Genomic DNA, 22,851 nt, shown 5'->3' with positions numbered 1-22,851 from the left:
AAAGTGACACTCAGGAGGAAGTGTTACTAACAGGACGGGGAACCGCCTCTAACAATAAGGTCGGTTCTCGAGGTCGGGCAAGCTAGGTCGTAACACACGGATAGATAAGGTACAGATACAGTAGGCAGAGGCGGAGTCTAAGGTACAAGCAGAGTTCGGCAACAGGGTATCAGAAATATCGAGGTACAAGATCAGGAGGCAGAAACAGAGTCTAAGGACGAGCCGGGGTTCGGCAACAGAGTATCAGAAATATCGAGGTACAGGATCAGAGTTCAGGAGGATAGTCAGGCAGGCAAACGGTCATAACAGATAATCACAATCAAACTAGTACTTTAAGCTATCAACAGAAACTAGCTAAGTGTAGGATTACAGCTCCAGCTGGTCCCGGCACACTCGCGGATCTGACTACGGATCTGGGTGCTCCCACATATGTGATCGCAACGCCAGACAACCAGCAACTGAACAGCCTGCAGTATACATACACAGGCACCTCTCCAGCACCTCCTTAAGTGCTGGACCAATAAGGATTGGAACCAGAGTCAGCTGACCAGCTTGGTCAGCTGACTACCTTTGGCTGCCACATAAAGCCTGCCTGAGTGCGCGCGCGCGTCACTCTAAATCCAGAGGGACTAGGTGTCCCAGCCACACCAGCCCCGCTCTGCGGTGCCTCCGCAGCGGGGGCATGCACGCTAACCACCGCGTCCAACGCGGCAGTTTCTCTGTGCTCCGGTGAGCCCTGCACGGAGACAGCCGCCTCATACTGAGAGGAGGCGGCTGCCTCTCCGTGTGCAGCGTCACTATGCGCGGAAAGAGCCGCCTGCCGCTGGCTTATGGCGGCGGCTCTTCCGCGCTTTCTCACAGCACAGTTTATATCTATCCTGACCTCTCCATCCCACAACTCTACCAGCACATTCTACAAAGTCTTGCATCACTCGGGCATCACGTTGGCACTCTGTGCAATACACAGACAGGGCCAGATTTACCATAAGGCACTGTAGGCATGTGCCTTCATGCGCCTGATAAAGAGAAGGCGCCTTACTTCCCTCCCTGAGTGCCTCCCTCCTTCCCTATGCAGAGTCCTGAGCAGAGCGTAAATGAGGTTACTCACCCTGCTCTCGGCATTCCACTGACAAGATCTACCTTCAGCTCCGGGCACCACTAGCTACTTAATACTGAGGGCACCTCTGGCTACCTAATAATAAGGTGCCTCCGCAGCAGGGGCATGCGCGCTAACGGCCGCGTCCAACGCGGCAGTTTCTCCGTGCTCCGGTGAGCCCTGCACGGAGACAGCCGCCTCATACTGAGAGGAGGCGGCTGCCTCTCCGTGTGCAGCGTCACTATGCGCGGAAAGAGCCGCCTGCCGCTGGCTTATGGCGGCGGCTCTTCCGCGCTTTCTCACAGTACCCCCCCCGAGGAGTGGACTCCGGACAGCTCCCTCCAGGTTTTCCTGGGTGCAAAGTGTGAAACTCCCTCTTTAACTCATCGGCATGCATGCGAGTCCCTGGTACCCATTGTCTCTCCTCAATGCCGTACCCTTTCCAATGCACTAAATATTGTACCGAGTTCTGAACAATGCGTAAGTCTAATATCTTTTCTACCTCGTACTCAGGTTGGTCCTCCACCATCACCGGAGGAGGAGGAGTAGGACCCACATGTATCGCAGGTTTGAGTAGGGACACATGAAACGACCTTACGCCCCGCATGCTGGCAGGAAGATCAATGGCGTAAGTGACGTTATTAATTCTTTTGGACACGGAAAATGGACCCACAAACCTGGGACCCAGTTTAGCAGATGGCTGCTTCAGGGTCAAGTGACGTGTGGACACCCAGACTAAATCCCCTGGCTGAAACTTCCATTCCACGGACCGTCTCTTGTCTGCTTGACCCTTCTGACTCTGGAATGCCTTCTGCAAATTCCCCTTAACAATTCCCCAATTGTCCCTGAGTGACCTCTGCCAATCCTCCAGTGCTGGAAATGGAGAAGAGACAACTGGAAAAGGGGAGAATTTGGGTGACCTCCCTGTCACAATCTGGAATTGAGAGAACCCAGACGAGGAACTCTTCAAATTATTTTGTGCGAATTCCGCGAAGGGCAAAAATTTTACCCAGTCACTCTGTGCCTCCGCAACGTAATATCTTAGGAATTGCTCCAAAGACTGGTTAATACGTTCCGTCTGCCCATTTGTCTGTGGGTGGTAGCCTGACGAGAAAGATAATTTCATGCCCATTTGGTGGCAAAATGCCCTCCAGAATCCAGACACAAATTGGACTCCCCTATCTGACACAATGGGCTTGATTCACAAAGCGGTGCTAACTGTTAGCACGCCTGTGAAAACCCCCTTAGCACGTCTAAACAAGCTTTTCGCGCATAAAACTTTACGCGCGCAAAACTTTATGCGCGTACAATTTTACGCGCGTACTGCACAGAGCGAAGGGCGCTCCGCGCGAAGTGCCCATTAAAGCCTATGGGACTTAGCGCGCGTAAAACTTTGCGCGCGTAAAACTTTGCGCGCGCAAAGTTAGCGCACGATCTGATTGAGAAATCCGGTGCTAACCTACTTAGCACCCTGGTTAGCGTGTCTAAAGACTTTAGACGTGCTAAGTAGGTTAGCACCGCTTTGTGAATCAAGCCCAATGTCTTCCGGAATGCCATGCAGCCGGAAGACGTGAATGATAAACAGTTCAGCCAGTTCTTGAGCCGAGGGGAGTCCTTTCAGGGGCACAAAATGGGCCATTTTGCTAAACCGGTCGACTACCACCCAAATGACCGACTTGTAAACGAAATGGCAGTGGGATAAACATGACCTCTTCGGGTTTTCCCTCAGGAACATCCTGCTGAAAAGGACCCAAAACCTCTGTCCAATCCTCCCAAGTCTCCGTAGCAGCTAACACTAGTTTCTGCGGGATGATGGACTCAGGAGCTGTGCTGTCTCTGGTTCAAAACACCTGGAGAGGGCATCTGCCTTGACGTTTTTGCTGCCTGGAGTGTACGTGATTATAAACCTGAACCTCGTAAAAAATAAAGACCACCGGGCCTGACGGGGACTTAGCCTCTTAGCCCCCTTGATGTATTCCAAGTTCTTGTGGTCGGTGTAAACTGTGACCGTGTGTTCTGCCCCTTCTAACCAGTGGCGCCATTCCTCAAACGCCAATTTAATGGCCAGAAGTTCCCGGTTGCCTATATCGTAATTTTTTTCTGCATGTGAAAACTTACGGGAAAAGTAAGCGCACGGGTGTAATCTGCCCTGCAACCCAGACCGTTGAGACAGCACCGCCCCCACCCAATTTCTGAGGCATCAACTTGCACGATAAAGGGAAAGGACGTGTCCACATGCCTCAAAATTGGTGCTGAGCAAAATAATTTCTTCAAATGAGAAAATGCTGCCACGGCTTCAGGAGACCAGTGGTTAGTATCTGCCCCTTTTTTCGTGAGACTGGTAAGGGGGGCAACTAACATGGAGTACCCCTTAATGAACCTCCTGTAATAGTTCACAAAACCTAAAAATCTCTGTAGGGCCTTCAACCCCACTGGCTGTGGCCACTCCAACACGGCTGTGACCTTGGCAGGATCCAATGAGAGGCCCGAGGTGGAAATTACGTACCCTAGGAACGTGATTGTGGTCACCTCGAAAATACACTTTTCCACCTTAGCATAGAGCATATTTTGTCTTAATTTGTTCAAGACAAACTTCACGTGGACCCTGTGCTCGGAGAGGTTATTGGAATAGATCAGTATATCATCGAGGTATACTAGTACGAATCTACCCAATACCTCCCGGAATACCTCATTGATTAATTCTTGGAAGACGGCTGGCGCATTGCACAACCCGAAGGGCATCACTAGGTACTCGTAATGCCCGTCGGGTGTGTTGAAGGCTGTCTTCCATTCATCGCCCTTTCTAATGCGGATTAGGTTGTATGCCCCCCTCAGATCCAACTTAGAGAAGATCTTTGCAGTTGTGACCTGCGTGAATAAATCGTCTATCAATGGTAACGGATAGCGATTTTTCACCGTGATTTTATTGAGACCCCGGTAATCGATACAGGGTCGAAGACCCCCGTCTTTCTTTTTAACGAAAAAGAAACCGGCCCCAGCAGGCGACCGAGAGGGCCGGATGAACTTCTTGGCCAAGTTGTCACGAATGTATTCCTGCATAGCCATCTTCTCTGGACCGGACAAGTTATACAGGTGACCCCTAGGGGGCATACAACCAGCACGGAGATCAATGGGGCAATCGAACGGGCGATGAGGAGGTAATTGATCAGCGGCCTTGGGACAAAATACATCAGAAAACTCAGAATATACCTCAGGAACACCCTTCACGTAAATCTTGGTCTGACCCAATGTCACCTTCCCTAAACACTGTTGGTGACAATGATCAGACCATCTGGTTACCTGACCCGTAGCCCAGTCTATTTGTGGAGAATGGGCTTGTAACCATGGCATGCCTAGGATGATAGTGAAGGTTGACATATGCAACACGAAAAACTGTAGTTGTTCCCCATGCAGTACCCCTATCGTGACCTTCACCTGTGGGGTCTGTGACAGGGGACGATCCCGTTGCAGAGGGGAATCGTCTACCGCCGTGACCTGAATGGGGGGACTTACTGGAGTGAGAGGAATACCCAACTCCTGAGCAAATTCAAAGTTCATAAAATTAGCCGCTGAGCCAGATTTAATAAAAGCCTCAGTGGCTACAGACTTATTATCCCATGTAATCGTACAGGGGAGAAGTAATTTTTTCTCTTTTTGGGGTGAGAATGATATGCCTAGGGTGTCACCCCCCACTACTCCTAGGCAGACCCGTTTCCCGGCTTGTTAGGGCAATTTCGCACTCTATGCACCGTTTTTGCACAATACAGGCACAGTTGTTCTGTTATTCTCCGCCTTCGTTCCACCTGGTTCAGTTTTGATCGACCAATCTGCATTAGCTCGGGTGGAGGCAGGGCTGGAGAGGATGAGACAGACGGAGATGGCGTTGCTAAGGGTGCAGCGGAAGGTGACGCATAAGATGTCACCCTGACCTGGTGACTGCCCCTAGTCTGCCTCTGATGGCGTAGCCTACAGTCGACTCGAATGGCCGATGAAATGGCCTCATCGACTGTTTTGGGCTCGGGTATGGTTAACATTAAGTCGGAGACCTCCTCCGACAACCCAGACAGAAAATAATCCATCAGGGCATAGGTGTCAAATCTGGCGGTAACTGACCACCTACGAAATTCGGCAGCGTACTCTTCGACTGGACCCTTGCCTTGCCGTAGGAGCTTGAGTTTCCGCTCCGAGGTCGCAGCAAGGTCTGGGTCGTAGTAAATTACGGCCGTAGCCTTAAAAATTCCTCTACTGAGGTCAGAGCTGTATCTGTAGAAGGCAGGTTGTATGCCCAGGACTGGGAGTCACCAGTTAACAAGGTTTTAATAAAAATGACCCGTTGGGTCTCAGTCCCCGAGGATCGGGGTCTCAACTCGAAATATGATAACACTCTACTCTTAAAATTCCGGAAGTCAGACTTGTGGCCGGAAAATTTATCAGGTACGGGCATACGTATGTCATCACTAGGAGGGGATCGCACTGAATCAACTGACGTCTGGAGGGTTCGCACAAAGCCTGAAAGGGCGTCAATCAAGGCTTTGTGCTGGCCCAGTGCTTGATGGATGCTATCCACCGAAGTGGCAAGCACTGTCAGAGGGTCAGCGCGGTTTTCCATCTGTTTTTTGGTCTGGCGTTCTGTAACGATCGGTGAAGCACAGAGAGGATCTGATTACCGGTGATCTGCAGTATCACTGGGAATACAGATGTATACCAGATTATAAGTGATCTGCAGTATCACCGATAATCCGATATACCAACTAACCTCTGTTCACCTGAGTAGAGTGTAGTGTTTTGATGTAACAGTAACACTTAGAGGACTAGGCCTCAGTGTAGTAAGGAGTACTACACAGCTTCCTTCCGAAGACCTGAGCTCTCCAAGGCGGGAGGAATCAGGCTGCCAAAAGTAGGAAGGTTTGTCTGAAAGTGACACTCAGGAGGAAGTATTACTAACAGGACGGGGAACCGCCTCTAACAATAAGGTCGGTTCTCGAGGTCGGGCAAGCTAGGTCGTAACACACGGACAGATAAGGTACAGATACAGTAGGCAGAGGCGAAATCTAGGTACAAGCAGGGTTCGGCAGCAGGGTATCAGAAATATCGAGGTACAAGATCAGGAGGCAGAAACAGAGTCTAAGGACGAGCCGGGGTTCGGCAACAGAGTATCAGAAATATCGAGGTACAGGATCAGAGTTCAGGAGGATAGTCAGGCAGGCAAACGGTCATAACAGATAATCACATTCAAACTAGTACTTTAAGCTATCAACAGAAACTAGCTAAGTGTAGGATTACAGCTCCAGCTGGTCCCGGCACACTTGCGGATCTGACTACGGATCTGGGTGCTCCCACATATGTGATCGCAACGCCAGACAACCAGCAACTGAACAGCCTGCAGTATACATACACAGGCACCTCTCCAGCACCTCCTTAAGTGCTGGACCAATAAGGAGTGGAACCAGAGTCAGCTGACCAGCCTGGTCAGCTGACTACCTTTGGCTGCCACATAAAGCCTGCCTGAGTGCGCGCGCGCGTCACTCTAAATCCAGGGGGACTACGTGTCCCAGCCACACCAGCCCCGCTCTGCGGTGCCTCCGCAGCAGGGGCATGCGCGCTAACGGCCGCGTCCAACGCGGCAGTTTCTCCGTGCTCCGGTGAGCCCTGCACGGAGACAGCCGCCTCATACTGAGAGGAGGCGGCTGCCTCTCCGTGTGCAGCGTCACTATGCGCGGAAAGAGCCGCCTGCCGCTGGCTTATGGCGGCGGCTCTTCCGCGCTTTCTCACAGCACAGTTTATATCTATCCTGACCTCTCCATCCCACAACTCTACCAGCACATTCTACAAAGTCTTGCATCACTCGGGCATCACGTTGGCACTCTGTGCAATACACAGACAGGGCCAGATTTACCATAAGGCACTGTAGGCATGTGCCTTCATGCGCCTGATAAAGAGAAGGCGCCTTACTTCCCTCCCTGAGTGCCTCCCTCCTTCCCTATGCAGAGTCCTGAGCAGAGCGTAAATGAGGTTACTCACCCTGCTCTCGGCATTCCACTGACAAGATCTACCTTCAGCTCCGGGCACCACTAGCTACTTAATACTGAGGGCACCTCTGGCTACCTAATAATAAGGTGGACCTGTAGCTACCTATGACGGGTAAGGGAAGTAAGGGAGAAGTGACGAGGTCAGCCAGCACACTTGCCGTGTGGCAGAAGTTTGTAGGCTCATAGAGGGCAAAAGTCTAGGGTGAGAGGACATCTGTGCCTATAGGCTCCTGGAATGTATATCTGGGCCTGGCACTACACATTAAGCCACGCCCATGATAACTTATATATTGGACAGTGGCAGTAACAGCCTTTGGCTCCCCAGGTCAGTGGCAGTAACAGCCTTTGGCTCCCTTTCTTTCAGCTGTGTTGGTTGCAAAAAAAACCTCCCCAAAGAATCCGTGGGAGGCTGGGCCACTGTGATAATGACATGGCAACCCACTTCCAGAAGAAAGTCAAGTCCAGGATAGAACCCTCAGCAAGACATCATTGCAGGAACCCGGGGAAGGAGGGGAAGCCTTCTCTGGGCATCACCCTTGGTACTGGTCTTGAGTAGTGTTGGGCGAACAGTGTTCGCCACTGTTCGGGTTCTGCAGAACATCACCCTGTTCGGGTGATGTTCGAGTTCGGCCGAACACCTGACGGTGCTCGGCCAAACCGTTCGGCCATATGGCCGAACTAAGAGCGCATGGCCGAACGTTCCCCGAACGTTCGGCTAGCGCTGTGATTGGCCGAACGGGTCACGTGGTTCGGACCCGAACGCGCTCTGATTGGCCGAACTGTCACGTGGTTCGGGTAAATAAATACCCGAACCACGTCATATCTCCGCCATTTGTCTGTGGGTTTAGCTTTGGGTAGGCAGGCAGGGTAGTTCGCGCTCCAGCCACGCTAGCCAGGGTCCCCCCTGTCATTGTGTCACTGCTGGGAACAGTAGTACACCGCTTGCTCAGCCACACTATATAGCATTCTGTTTACTGCCACTCTGTGTACCTCGCTCAGCCACACTATATAGCATTCTGTTTACTGCCACTCTGTGTCTGCTGGGAATAGTAGTACACCGCTTGCTCAGCCACACTATATAGCATTCTGTTTACTGCCACTCTGTGTACCTCGCTCAGCCACACTATATAGCATTCTGTTTACTGCCACTCTGTGTCTGCTGGGAATAGTGGTACACCGCTCGCTCAGCCACACTATATAGCATTCTGTTCACTGTTCTGTGTCTGCTTGGAATAGTGGTACACCGCTCGCTCAGCCACACTATATAGCATTCTGTTTACTGTTCTGTGTCTGCTGGGAATAGTGGTACACCGCTCGCTCAGCCACACTATATAGCATTCTGTTTACTGTTCTGTGTCTGCTGGGAATAGTGGTACACCGCTCGCTCAGCCACACTATATAGCATTCTGTTCACTGTTCTGTGTCTGCTGGGAATAGTGGTACACCGCTCGCTCAGCCACACTATATAGCATTCTGTTCACTGTTCTGTGTCTGCTTGGAATAGTGGTACACCGCTCGCTCAGCCACACTATATAGCATTCTGTTTACTGTTCTGTGTCTGCTGGGAATAGTGGTACACCGCTCGCTCATCCACACTATATAGCATTCTGTTCACTGTTCTGTGTCTGCTGGGAATAGTGGTACACCGCTCGCTCAGCCACACTATATAGCATTCTGTTCACTGTTCTGTGTCTGCTGGGAATAGTGGTACACTGCTCGCTCAGCCACACTATATAGCATTCTGTTCACTGTTCTGTGTCTGCTGGGAATAGTGGTACACCGCTCGCTCAGCCACACTATATAGCATTCTGTTTACTGTTCTGTGTCTGCTGGGAATAGTGGTACACCGCTCGCTCAGCCACACTATATAGCATTCTGTTTACTGTTCTGTGTCTGCTGGGAATAGTGGTACACCGCTCGCTCAGCCACACTATATAGCATTCTGTTTACTGTTCTGTGTCTGCTGGGAACAGTAGTACACCGCTCGCTCAGCCAGAGTATATAGCATTGTGTTTACTGCCACTCTGTGTACACCGCTCAGCCAGACTATATACCATTGTTTACTGACACTCTGTGTACACCGCTCAGCCAGACTATATACCATTGTTTACTGACACTCTGTGTACACCGCTCAGCCAGACTATATACCATTGTTTACTGCCACTCTGATTCTGCTGGGAACAGTAGTACACCGCTCGCTCAGCCAGACTATATACCATTGTTTACTGACACTCTGTGTACACCGCTCAGCCAGACTATATACCATTGTTTACTGCCACTCTGATTCTGCTGGGAACAGTAGTACACCGCTCGCTCAGCCAGACTATATACCATTGTTTACTGACACTATATAGCAGACTATATAGCATTGTGTGTACACCGCTCAGCCAGACTATATACCATTGTTTACTGACACTCTGTGTACACCGCTCAGCCAGACTATATACCATTGTTTACTGCCACTCTGATTCTGCTGGGAACAGTAGTACACCGCTCGCTCAGCCAGACTATATACCATTGTTTACTGACACTCTGTGTACACCGCTCAGCCAGACTATATACCATTGTTTACTGCCACTCTGATTCTGCTGGGAACAGTAGTACACCGCTCGCTCAGCCAGACTATATACCATTGTTTACTGACACTCTGTGTACACCGCTCAGCCAGACTATATACCATTGTTTACTGCCACTCTGATTCTGCTGGGAACAGTAGTACACCGCTCGCTCAGCCAGACTATATACCATTGTTTACTGACACTATATAGCAGACTATATAGCATTGTGTGTACACCGCTCAGCCAGACTATATACCATTGTTTACTGACACTCTGTGTACACCGCTCAGCCAGACTATATACCATTGTTTACTGCCACTCTGATTCTGCTGGGAACAGTAGTACACCGCTTGCTCAGCCAGACTATATACCATTGTTTACTGACACTCTGTGTACACCGCTCAGCCAGACTATATACCATTGTTTACTGCCACTCTGATTCTGCTGGGAACAGTAGTACACCGCTCGCTCAGCCAGACTATATAGCATTGTGTTTACTGCCACTCTGTGTACACCGCTCAGCCACACTATATAGCATTGCGTACTCTGCCAGTCAGTGTGTATATTGCTGGGATCAGTAATACTCCACTCACCGTCAACCACTATATGAGCTCAACATGAGTTCCCCAGAGACCTCCGCTGTGAGCAGCACTCCCAACAACAGCAACAGCCAACGCCCCACGCAAGCTATAACATCCACCCCAGCAGCCAGTGGTCAGCAGCAGCCCTCCCCGGAGGAGAACGTTGTGTCCATCAGTCCGTCGCCAGAGCGATTAATGAGGGCTGCCATTGAGGAGATGATGGGGCCTGATGTGGAGGAGGAGGTCTGGCTCAGGCCAGCATCCCAAGTTAATGTTGAGGACGATGAGGGGTCTGTGTCTGGGGATGTTGGGGTGGCAGAGGTGGTGGGTGGGTCAGACTCAGGAGAAGAGTTGTATGATGAGGATGATGATCGGGACCATCTGTATGTGCCTCAGAGTCCGACCCCGGAAAACATGTTGTATCGTGTGTTTAGGTACTAAAATCTGCGTTCCCTCCCAGTAGTGTTGGGCGAACAGTGTTTGCCACTGTTCGGGTTCTGCAGAACATCACCCTGTTCGGGGTGACTATATAGCAGACTATATAGCATTGTGTTTAATGCCACTCTGTGTACACGGCTCAGCCACACTATATAGCATTGTGTTTACTTCCACTCTGTGTCTGCTGGGAACAGTAGTACACCGCTCACCCGCCACTGTATAGCATTGTGCTCTGTGTCACTGCTGACAATAGTGGTACACCGCTCACCCACCACTGTATAGCATTTCTGTACTGCCACTGTACTGCTGCCAGTCAGCGTGTACTTTAAGGATAAGTGAAATGAGGAAGAAATCCGGTGAAAGAGGGAGGGGCAAGGGAAGAGGTGTTTCCCCTGACGGTTCACGTACAGGCCACAGGGGAGCACCCAAGAAAACCCACTCAATACTGCCCATGTTGTCCAGGACAACAACCCTCACAGATCCAAAAGAACAGGACCAGATAATTACTTGGATGACCTCTCAAGCGTCCAGCAGTGGGTTAAGCAGCACCAGCACATCACGCACGAGGTCCGAGTCCTCAGCCAGTTAAAGTCTGGGCTTTCTTTGAAGACTGCACTGAGGATGTTACCATGGCGATTTGCAAGGTGTGCAAGACCCGCCTGAGCAGGGGGAAAAGTATTAACAACCTCTCCACCACCAGCATGAGCCGCCACATTCTATCCAAACATCCCACTCTGTGGGCAAACGCGGCAGGACAGGGTACCACCAGCAACACTGCCTCCCTTGGGTTCACCAGACTCACCACCAGACCCGCCTCAGCAGCAGCAGTAGCCCAGCCATTGCGTGGTTCACAACATTCACAAACATCAGACGATGCTGACACTGTCACTTTCCGGACTAGTGCTCTTGAGGTCTCCCAGTGTTCATCAAACACAACAACCAACAGCCCTTCGGTGTGCAGCGCTACGGTTGAGTTGTCTGTCTCTGAGATGTTTGAGCACAAGAGGAAATTGCCAGCAAATGACCCCCGGGCCGTGGCAGTAACAGCCAGCCAGCATAGCCAAGCTTCTGGCCTGCGAAATGCTGCCATATCGAGTGGTGGAGACAAACAGCTTCAAGGGCATGATGTCAGTGGCCATCCCACGTTACGTGGTTCCCAGCCGCTACCACTTTGCGCGCTCTGCAGTGCCTGAGTTGCATGAGCACGTGGTCAGCTAAATAACCCGAAGCTTGAAGAATGCCGTTGCCTGCAAGGTTCACCTCACCACTGACACCTGGACGAGTGCGTTCGGCCAGGGTCGATACATCTCCCTTACCGCGCACTGGGTGAACCTTGTGGAGCCTGGCAGCGATTCCTCACCTGCTACGGCGCGGGTGTTGCCCACGCCGCAAACAGCTGGATAACAACAGCAGCACCTACCTCTCTGACTCCTTCTCCTCCAACGCATCTCAAAGCTGTACCTCATCCGGAAATGCTAACCCAGCACCAGCAGCAGTAGGATCGTGGAAGCAGTGCAGCACAGCTGTTGGCATGCGTCAGCAAGCGTTGCTGAAGCTGATCTGCCTTGGGGATAAGCAGCACACAGGGGAGGAAATTTGGAGGGGAATAAAGGAACAGACGGATTTGTGGCTGGCACCGCTGGACCTGAAACCGGGCATGAAGCTAGACACCTGGCACGAACTGGCAATGTACGCAATAGAGGTGCTGGCTTGCCCGGCAGCCAGCGTTATGTCGGAACGCTGTTTCAGTGCTGCCGGAGGCATCATCACAGATCGGCGTATCCGCCTCTCCACAGAAAATGCAGACCGTCTGACTCAAATTAAAATGAATCAATCCTGGATTGGAAACGACTACGCAACACTCCTGGACCCCAACCAAGTAACATGACCGATGAACATCTGGGATGGTTTAGCGTTTCCGGTCCCTGTTTATTGAACCTCTCATCTGTATTACATTTATGACTGCATGGCGGCAAAAAGCATTGCTGCTATATCCGCACGCTTTTTGTCCTCATGCAAGGCCTGGGTTGTTGTGTCTCACAAAGCGTGGCCTTCTCCTCCTGCGCCTCCTCCTGTTCCATCACGTGTGCTGCTGCTGCTGCTGCTGCTGCTGGGTTACCGTTGCCGGTCCCTGTTTATGGAACCTCTTATCTTTATTACATTTATGACTACATGGCGGTACAAAGCATGCTATCCGCACGCTTTTTGTCCTCATGCAAGGCCTGGGTTGTTGTGTCTCACAAAGCGTGGCCTTCTCCTCCTGCGCCTCCTCCTGTTCCATCACGTGTGCTGCTGCTGCTGCTGCTGCTGCTGGGTTACCGTTGCCGGTCCCTGTTTATGGAACCTCTTATCTTTATTACATTTATGACTACATGGCGGTACAAAGCATGCTATCCGCACGCTTTTTGTCCTCATGCAAGGCCTGGGTTGTTGTGTCTCACAAAGCGTGGCCTTCTCCTCCTGCGCCTCCTCCTGTTCCATCACGTGTGCTGCTGCTGGGTTAGCGTTGCCGCGTGGTCCCTGTTTATTGAACCACTTATCTTTATTACATTTATGACTGCATGGTGGTACAAAGCATGCTATCCGCACGCTTCTTGTCCTCATGCAAGGCCTGGGTTGTTGTGTCTCAAAGCGTGGCCTTCTCCTCCTGCGCCACCCTCCTCCTGTTCCATCACGTGTGCTGCTGCTGGGTTAGCATTACCGGTCCCTTTTCCTGGAACCTCTTATATGTATTACATTTATGACTGCATGCCGACAAAAAGCATGTTACCTGTGCAAAGAAAACAGACATTTCCCGCATTTAAAAGACAGTTTTCCCTTTGAAACTTTAAAATCGATTTTCTCAAAAACTATAAGCTCTTTTTGCTAAATTTTTTTTCCTCTTGTACCCACTCCCAAGGTGCACATACCCTGTAAATTTGGGGTATGTAGCATGTAAGGAGGCTTTACAAACCACAAAAGTTCGGGTCCCCATTGACTTCCATTATGTTCGGAGTTCGGGTCGAACACCCGAACATCGCGGCCATGTTCGGCCTGTTCGGCCCGAACCCGAACATCTAGATGTTCGCCCAACATTAGTCTTGAGAGCCATTACATTTGTGGTAAGTATACTGGCAATTGATTGAAGTTGAGTGGTACATGATCTGCTTTCAAATTCCAGGTTAGTATGATGCCGAACTGATCTCAAACTGAATTCAAAAGTCTATGTACACAAGTCCTTACAGGTATTGGTGCTTTGGACGTGAAGCCCAAAACACTGATATAAATCATGGCTAGGAAGACTGTCTATGAAAGAACACAAATACTGCACAGATAAAGGGAAACGTAATCAATTATGTCTAAACTACGTACCAGGAATGACAACGTCATCGTAATTTTCATCCTCGGATAAGCCTCTGTGGAACAACAAGGAATATTTATGATCATTTTATATTGAAGTGCCATTAAATTTCTCATAACACATTGTTCATAGGTGCGACCATGTGACCATGCAACAGAAAGTAAAAACAAGGAACACCAAGAGCCCCAATAGTGTAATATGTACTGGTAAATGGTTACTAGATAGAGTAAATATTAATACTCACAAACCAGGGTTACCATTAGGCAACCACTGTAAAAGCAGGTGGGGAGATTTTCCTGACCCCACTCAGGAATAAGAAGTCGCTCTCTGTAGATGAGAAAATGGGGGTTCAACCCTCCACCCAGGGTGGACTCAATATTATGCAGGAGAACAGAGGCGCCAAGAGGATAAAAGGAAGCTAAATGAGCTTAAAAAAACAAATTCTTGGTAAATAGAGGAGGTAGTGGTGGACTAACCTCCTCCAAGAAGACACACAACGACTGTAGTAAAGACAGTCAATATATTTTATTTATGAACTCCAAATATGCAATGCGTTTCGCAGGTTGGAGCCCGCTTCATCAGGCAATAACAACGGAGCAATAGCATATGTATGTGGTCAGTAGAAGAGCCAGGCACCTCCGTTGTTATTGCCTGATGAAGCGGGATGAAATTTGCGAAACGTGTTGCATATTTGTAGTTCATAAATAAAATATATTGACTGTCTTTACCACAGTCGTTGTGTGTCTACTTGGAGGAGGTGGGTCCACCACTACCTCCTCTATTTACCAAGAATTTGGTTTTTTAAGCTCATTTAGCTTCCTTTTATCCTTTTGGCGTCTCTGTTCTCCTGCATAATGCAACAGAAAGTGGGGGTGGCCATGATGGGTCATAGGCAGGGCCGAATGTACATAATGTACATAATAACGGTGTTATTCTAAGACAGTGAGCTAGGCCAGCAAAACATTAGATGAAGTCCCCTTATTATTAAACTTTATAATGCAATAACATACTGTATTACGCAGCGCTGTACAAGTTAGGTGACACATTACAGCATCAAACAATGTGACACAAGGACATTAAAGCGTTCAACAACGGTACGCAAAATAGTGATGTAACAATGTAGGCATAAGTATAGCATACAAGTCACTGAGTCTATATGGAGGCGGAGAAGACCACATAGGGAGGAGGGCCTGCCAAATAGGCTAAAAATCTAAACGTGGGAGAGAGGAGCTTTAAAATGGCAGTTAAAAAATTAATGCTAGTAACCACAGAAAAAGCCATATGAGATGTAATAAAATAGACATTTAACATCCACTTCCCACATTAGAATTTGGTAGGCATATCCCCCACATAACAATTAGGCAGCATGTTACCCCAAAACACAGAATTCAGCAGTGTGTGCAACAAACAGCGGATTTAGCAGCGTGACACCCGGAAAACATTTTTACTGTAGGTAGAGTGCCATCTCCAACCAATATAATTAGGGCCTGGCCCCTGGGCACACTGTTGCATTGCCCTGCAAGGCCCAAACACTTGGCACCTACTTTGCTCTCTGTTGCAGAGCTGACCCCATTCAACTATACTGAATGAGATAGCTCTGTATTGCGCTCAAAATTAGGGATGATCAATGAGATTCAAATATTTCCGAGTTCATGCAGAATTATGTAAATTTGTATGCAACTTGAAAATGGACCAATCAACTCCCACCGAGGTTTAAATTGATTGGTCCAGTTTCAAGCTGCATAAATTTGCATACGAATTTACTTAAAGAGACTCTGAAGCGAGAATAAATCTCGCTTCAGAGCTCAAAGTTAGCAGCGGCACGTGTGCCCCTGCTAAACCGCCGCTATCGCGCCGCTAAACGGGGGTCCCTTCACCCCCAAACCCCCCACTGCAACACTTGGTCGCAGACTTGGTTGCTCCTGGAGGCAGGGCTAACCACCGCAGCCCTGCCTCCAGTCGCGTCTATCAGCGGCGCATCGCCGCCTCTCCCCCGCCCCTCTCAGTGAAGAAAGACTGAGAGGGGCGGGGGAGAGGCGGAGATACACGCTGACAGACGCGCGTGGGGCAGGGCTGCGGCGGTTAGCCCTGCCCCAACCAGGAAGCGCTCCCCCTCTGCACCGAGGGGGTTTGGGGGATCAGGGACCCCCGTTAAGCCGCGGGATAGCGGCGGTTTAGCAGGGGCACACATGCCCCTGCTATTTATGAGGTCTGAAGCGAGATTTATTCTCGCTTCAGACTCTCTTTAGGGCTCATTTCCACTATCGCGAATTCGCATGCGTTTTACGCATGCAAATTCGCATAGCAATACAAGTGAATGGGACTGTTTCCACTTGTCAGGATTCCTTTGCGTTTTACTGTGCAGAAAAAATTCGCATGGCAGAGCCATCAGAATTCGCATACCGCATACCGCTATGCGAATCGCATGCAATGGATTTAATAGGAAATTCGCATGAGGTTTGGGTATGCGAATTTTCATGCGAATTTTCATGCGAATTCGCATAGATACAATGGAAAAGCACACCAGCAGTGCCGTGGTTAAATTCGCATACATCGTCATCCATGCGAATTCGCGTGCGAATTTGCATGGAAATTCGCATGGAACCGCATGCGAATTTCGCATCCGCATGCGAATTTTTACCGCGGCGATTCGCACCGCACAAGTGGAAATGCAGCATGAACTCTGAGGATAGGAACACACTAGGCAGAAACGTTAGCATTGTGGAAAATGCAGGGAAAACACACATAATGCAAGTCAATGGGCAGCATGAAAAAACGCATAGGTTTGCGTTCTGCCATGTGCGTTTTTAAAAACGCTAGTCTTGCTGCATATTTTTCCAAAACGCATCTAAAACGCACATAATGAAAGTCAATGGTGACGCAGAAGTATTGCGTTTTAGTGCGTTTTTTTTGTGCGTTTTGTATGCGTTTTTTTTTAAACCAAGTATGATGATGTATTTCTGCTTCCTGCTGATTTCCTAGTGATTTGCATAAAATGCATAAAAAGAATGCAAAACGCATAAAAAATACATATGCGATGTATATATGCAAACCGCAAACACATTAAAACTCATGCAAAACACATGTGCGGAACAAAAATGCAATTGCACAGAAACCGCATGGAAAACGCACTAAAAACGCACAAACGCACATGCAGCAAAATGAGCGCACTCAGTAGGCAGTAGCAGTGTTAGGGAGTCTTGCCCAAAGAGCTCCTTACTGAATTACTGGCTTACTGAACAGGAAGAGCCGAGATTTGAACCCAGGTCTCCTGTGTCAGAGGCAGAGCCCTTATTTTCTGATGTCCCTGCTTATCGCACACTGATAAACGTTTGCAAAACTTTCTCAGCAATGCACCAGTGTGCCCAGGACCTTAAAGAGACTCTGTAACAAAATGTTGAGCCTTTTTTCTTCTATCCTATAAGTATATATACCTGTTTTAATGTGCTCTGGCTTACTGCAGCCTTTTCTAGTTGCACTGTCTCTGTAATGAATCTTATCTTCTTTCCTCTGTCGGCTCTGTCGGGCTCAGGCTGGAATGTGTGGAATGTGCAGCACTGCTTGCTCTCCTCTCCAAGCTCTCCTCTCAGCCTATCCCATGCTGGTTAGCAGCCATGTATTTTGTTTGTAAACACTGCCTAAAACTGGCAATTACAAGCCAGGATTGCAGCAGGGAGTGGCAGAAACAGCACAGAGGGGCCCAGGAGAACATAATGAATAGAATGGTATGCTTTTTATTGTAAGAATTTTAGAGTACAGATTCTCTTTAAACCCTATACACACGCTCAAAAAAACTCGCTCAGTAAACACGACAAGACGAATTTAAAGGACTTTAAATGTCGGCAAGATACATCTTAACCACTTCCCGACCGCCTAACGCACAGCGGCGGCCGGGAAGTGGAGCCCTGAAGGACCGGCTCACCCACAGAGGCGGCGGTCCTTCTAAGGGCATGGGCGGAGCGATCGCGTCATCCGTGACGCGATCCTCCGCCGGCGCCTGTCACCGCTCGCCCGCCGCAACATCCCGCCGGCTATACGGAAGTGCCGGCGGGATGCTAACCCCGCGATCGCTGCATACAAAGTGTATAATACACTTTGTAATGTTTACAAAGTGTATTATACAGGCTGCCTCCTGCCCTGGTGGTCCCAGTGTCCGAGGGACCACCAGGGCAGGCTGCAGCCACCCTAGTCTGCACCCAAGCACACTGATTTCTCCCCCCCCTGCCCCAGATCGCCCACAGCACCCATCAGACCCCCCCCTGCCCACCCCCCAGACCCCTGTTTGCACCCAATCACCCCCCTAATCACCCATCAATCACTCCCTGTCACTATCTGTCAACGCTATTTTTTTTTTATCCCCCCCCCTGCTCCCTGCCCCCTCCTGATCACCCCCCACCCCTCAGATTCTCCCCAGACCCCCCCCCCCAGACCACCCCCCCTGTTTACTGTATGCATCTATCCCCCTGATCACCTGTCAATCACCTGTCAATCACCCGTCAATCACCCGTCAATCACCCCCTGTCACTGCCACCCATCAATCAGCCCCTAACCTGCCCCTTGCGGGCAATCTGATCACCCCCCCCACACCAATAGATCGCCCACAGATCCGACATCAGATCACCTCCCAAATCCATTGTTTACATCTATTCTCTCCTCTAAACACCCACTAATTACCCATCAATCACCCATCAATCACCCCCTATCACCACCTGTCACTTTTACCTATCAGATCAGACCCTAATCTGCCCCTTGCGGGCACCCAATCACCCGCCCACACGCTCAGATTGCCCTCAGACCCCCCCCTTATCAATTCGCCAGTGCATTAATTACATCTGTCCTTCCCTGTAATAACCCACTGATCACCTGTCAATCACCTGCCAATCACCTATCACCCATCAATCACCCCCTGTCACTGCCACCCAACAATCAGCCCCTAACCTGCCCCTTGCGGGCAATCTGATCACCCACCCACACCAATAGATCGCCCGCAGATCCGACATCAGATCACCACACAAGCGTAGCGTTTACATCTATTCTCTCCTCTAAACACCCACTAATTACCCATCAATCACCCCCTATCACCACCTGTCACTGTTACCCATCAGATCAGACCCTAATCTGCCCCTTGCGGGCACCCAATTACCGGCCTACACGCTCAGATTGCCCTCAGATCCCCCATTATCAATTCGCCAGTGCAATATTTACATCTGTCCTTCCCTGTAATAACCCACTGATCACCTGTCAATCACCTGCCAATCACCTATCACCCATCAATCACCCCCTGTCACTGCCACCCATCAATCACCCCCTGTCACTGCCACCCATCAATCACCCGCTGTCACTGCCACCCATCAATCAGCCCCTAACCTGCCCCTTGCGGGCAAACTGATCACCCACCCACACCAATAGATCGCCCGCAGATCCGACATCAGATCACCACCCAAGCGCAGTGTTTCCATCTATTCTCTACCCTAAACACCCACTAATTACCCATCAATCACCCCCTGTCACTGCTACCTATCAGATTAGACCCCTATCTGCCCCTAGGGCACTCAATCACCCGCCCACACCCTCAGAATGCCCTCAGACCCCAGCCCTGATCACCTCGCCAGTGCATTGCTTGCATCTATTCCCCCCTCTAATCACACCTTGAGACACCCATCAATCACCTCCTGTCACCCCCTAGCACACCTACCCATCAGATCAGGCCCCAATTTGCCCCGTGTGGGCTCCTGATCACTCGGCCAAACCCTCAGATCCCCCTCAGACCCCCTTCCGATCACCTCCCCAGTGCATTGATTGCATCTATTTTCCCCTCTAACCACCCCCTGAGACACCCATCAATCACCTCCTGTCACCCCCCTAGCACTCCTATCCATCAGATCAGGCCCAATACAACCTGTCATCTAAAAGGCCACCCTGCTTATGACCGGTTCCACAAAATTCGCCCCCTCATAGACCACCTGTCATCAAAATTTGCAGATGCTTATACCCCTGAACAGTCATTTTGAGACATTTGGTTTCCAGACTACTCACGGTTTTGGGCCTGTAAAATGCCAGGGCGGTATTAGGAACCCCACAAGTGACCCCATTTTAGAAAAAAAGACACCCCAAGGTATTCTGTTAGGTGTATGACGAGTTCATAGAAGATTTTATTTTTTGTCAAAAGTTAGCGGAAATTAATTTTTATTGGTTTTTTTTCACAAAGTGTCATTTTTCACTAACTTGTGACAAAAAATAAAATCTTCTATGAACTCGCCATACACCTAACGGAATACCTTGGGGTGTCTTCTTTCTAAAATGGGGTCACTTGTGGGGTTCCTATACTGCCCTGGCATTTTAGGGGCCCTAAACCGCGAGGAGTAGTCTAGAAAACAAATGCTTCAAAATGATCTGTGAATAGGACGTTGGGCCCCTTAGCGCACCTAGGCTGCAAAAAAGTGTCACACATGTGGTACCGCCGTACTCAGGAAAAGTAGTATAATGTGTTTTGGGGTGTATTTTTACACATACCCATGCTGGGTGGGAGAAATTTCTATGTAAATGGACAATTGTGTGTAAAAAAATCAAACAATTGTCATTTACAGAGATATTTCTCCCACTTAGCATGGGTATGTGTAAAAATACACCCCAAAACGCATTATACTACTTCTCCTGAGTACGGCGGTACCACATGTGTGGCACTTTTTTACACCCTAAGTACGCTAAGGGGCCCAAAGTCCAATGAGTACCTTTAGGATTTCACAGGTCATTTTGCGACATTTGGTTTCAAGACTACTCCTCACGGTTTAGGGCCCCTAAAATGCCAGGGCAGTATAGGAACCCCACAAATGACCCCATTCTAGAAAGAAGACACCCAAAGGTATTCCGTACGGAGTATGGTGAGTTCATAGAAGATTTTATTTTTTGTCACAAGTTAGCGGAAAATGACACTTTGTGAAAAAAAACTATTAAAATCAATTTCCGCTAACTTGTGACAAAAAAATAAAAAAACTTCTATGAACTCACCATACTCCTAACGGAATACCTTGGGGTGTCTTCTTTCTAAAATGGGGTCATTAGTGGGGTTCCTATACTGCCCTGGCATTTTAGGGGCCCTAAACCGCGAGGAGTAGTCTTGAAACAAAAATGACCTGTGAAATCCTAAAGGTACTCATTGGACTTTGGGCCCCTTAGTGCAGTTAGGGTGCAAAAAAGTGCCACACATGTGGTATCGCCGTACTCGGGAGAAGTAGTATAATGTGTTTTGGGGTGTATTTTTACACATACCCATGCTGGGTGGGAGAAATACCTCTGTAAATGACAATCTTTTGATTTTTTTACACACAATTGTCCATTTACAGAGGTATTTCTCCCACCCAGCATGGGTATGTGTAAAAATACACCCCAAAACACATTGTACTACTTCTCCCGAGTATGGCGATACCACATGTGTGGCACTTTTTTGCACCCTAACTGCGCTAAAGGGCCCAAAGTCCAATGAGTACCTTTAGGATTTCACAGGTCATTTTGAGAAATTTCGTTTCAAGACTACTCCTCACGGTTTAGGGGCCCTAAAATGCCAGGGCAGTATAGGAACCCCACAAATGACCCCATTTTAGAAAGAAGACACCCCAAGGTATTCCGTTAGTAGTATGGCGAGTTCATAGAAGATTTTATTTTTTGTCACAAGTTAGCGGAAATTGATTTTAATTGTGTTTTTTCACAAAGTGTCATTTTCCGCTAACTTTTGACAAAAAATAAAATCTTCTATGAACTCACCATACTCCTAACGGAATACCTTGGGGTGTCTTCTTTCTAAAATGGGGTCATTTGTGGGGTTCCTATACTGCCCTGGCATTTTAGGGGCCCTAAACCGTGAGGAGTAGTCTTGAAACGAAATTTCTCAAAATGACCTGTGAAATCCTAAAGGTACTCATTGGACTTTGGGCCCTTTAGCGCAGTTAGGGTGCAAAAAAGTGCCACACATGTGGTATCGCCGTACTCAGGAGAAGTAGTATAATGTGTTTTGTGGTGTATTTTTACACATACCCATGCTGAGTGGGAGAAAGATCTCTGTAAATGGACAATTGTATGTAAAAAAAATTAACAAATTGTCATTTACAGAGATATTTCTCCCACCCAGCATGGGTATGTGTAAAAATACACCCCAAAACACATTATACTACTTCTCCTGAGTACGGCAATACCACATGTGTGGCACTTTTTTGCAGCCTAACTGCGTTAAGGGGTCCAAAGTCCAATGAGCACCTTTAGGCTTTACAGGGGTGCTTACAATTTAGCACCCCCCAAAATGTCAGGACAGTAAACACACCCCACAAATGACCCCATTTTGGAAAGTAGACCCTTCAAGGTATTCAGAGAGGGGCATGGTGAGTCCGTGGCAGATTTCATTTTTTTTTGTCGCAAGTTAGAAGAAATGGAAACTTTTTCTTTTTTTTTCTCACAAAGTGTCATTTTCCGCTTACTTGTGACAAAAAATAATATCTTCTATGAACTCACTATGCCTCTCAGTGAATACTTTGGGATGTCTTCTTTCCAAAATGGGGTCATTTGGGGGGTATTTATACTATCCTGGAATTCTAGCCCCTCATGAAACATGACAGGGGGTCAGAAAAGTCAGAGATGCTTGAAAATGGGAAAATTCACTTTTTGCACCATAGTTTGTAAACGCTATAACTTTTACCCAAACCAATAAATATACACTGAATGGGTTTTTTTTAATCAAAAACATGTTTGTCCACATTTTTCGCGCTGCATGTATACAGAAATTTTACTTTATTTGAAAAATGTCAGCACAGAAAGTTAA

General features: G+C 48.8%; 1 protein-coding gene across 5 annotated transcripts in view; it reads right to left on the bottom strand.

Annotated features, from left to right (window-relative positions):
• Positions 1–22,851, bottom strand: part of FYB1 (FYN binding protein 1) — a 226,512-nt gene that overhangs the window by 64,113 nt on the left and 139,548 nt on the right. For all 5 annotated transcript variants that reach the window (XM_068250375.1, XM_068250408.1, XM_068250401.1 and 2 more), the window contains exon 4: positions 14,054–14,097. In XM_068250375.1, coding sequence (XP_068106476.1) covers positions 14,054–14,097 — 44 coding nt within the window. The remainder of the gene's footprint in view (positions 1–14,053; positions 14,098–22,851) is intronic.

This window comes from Hyperolius riggenbachi, chromosome 1, assembly GCF_040937935.1.
Source record: "Hyperolius riggenbachi isolate aHypRig1 chromosome 1, aHypRig1.pri, whole genome shotgun sequence".
Lineage (NCBI taxonomy): Eukaryota > Metazoa > Chordata > Amphibia > Anura > Hyperoliidae > Hyperolius > Hyperolius riggenbachi.
Note: the sequence above shows the minus strand (reverse complement) of the source record. Positions and strands in the feature narration are given on the sequence as shown.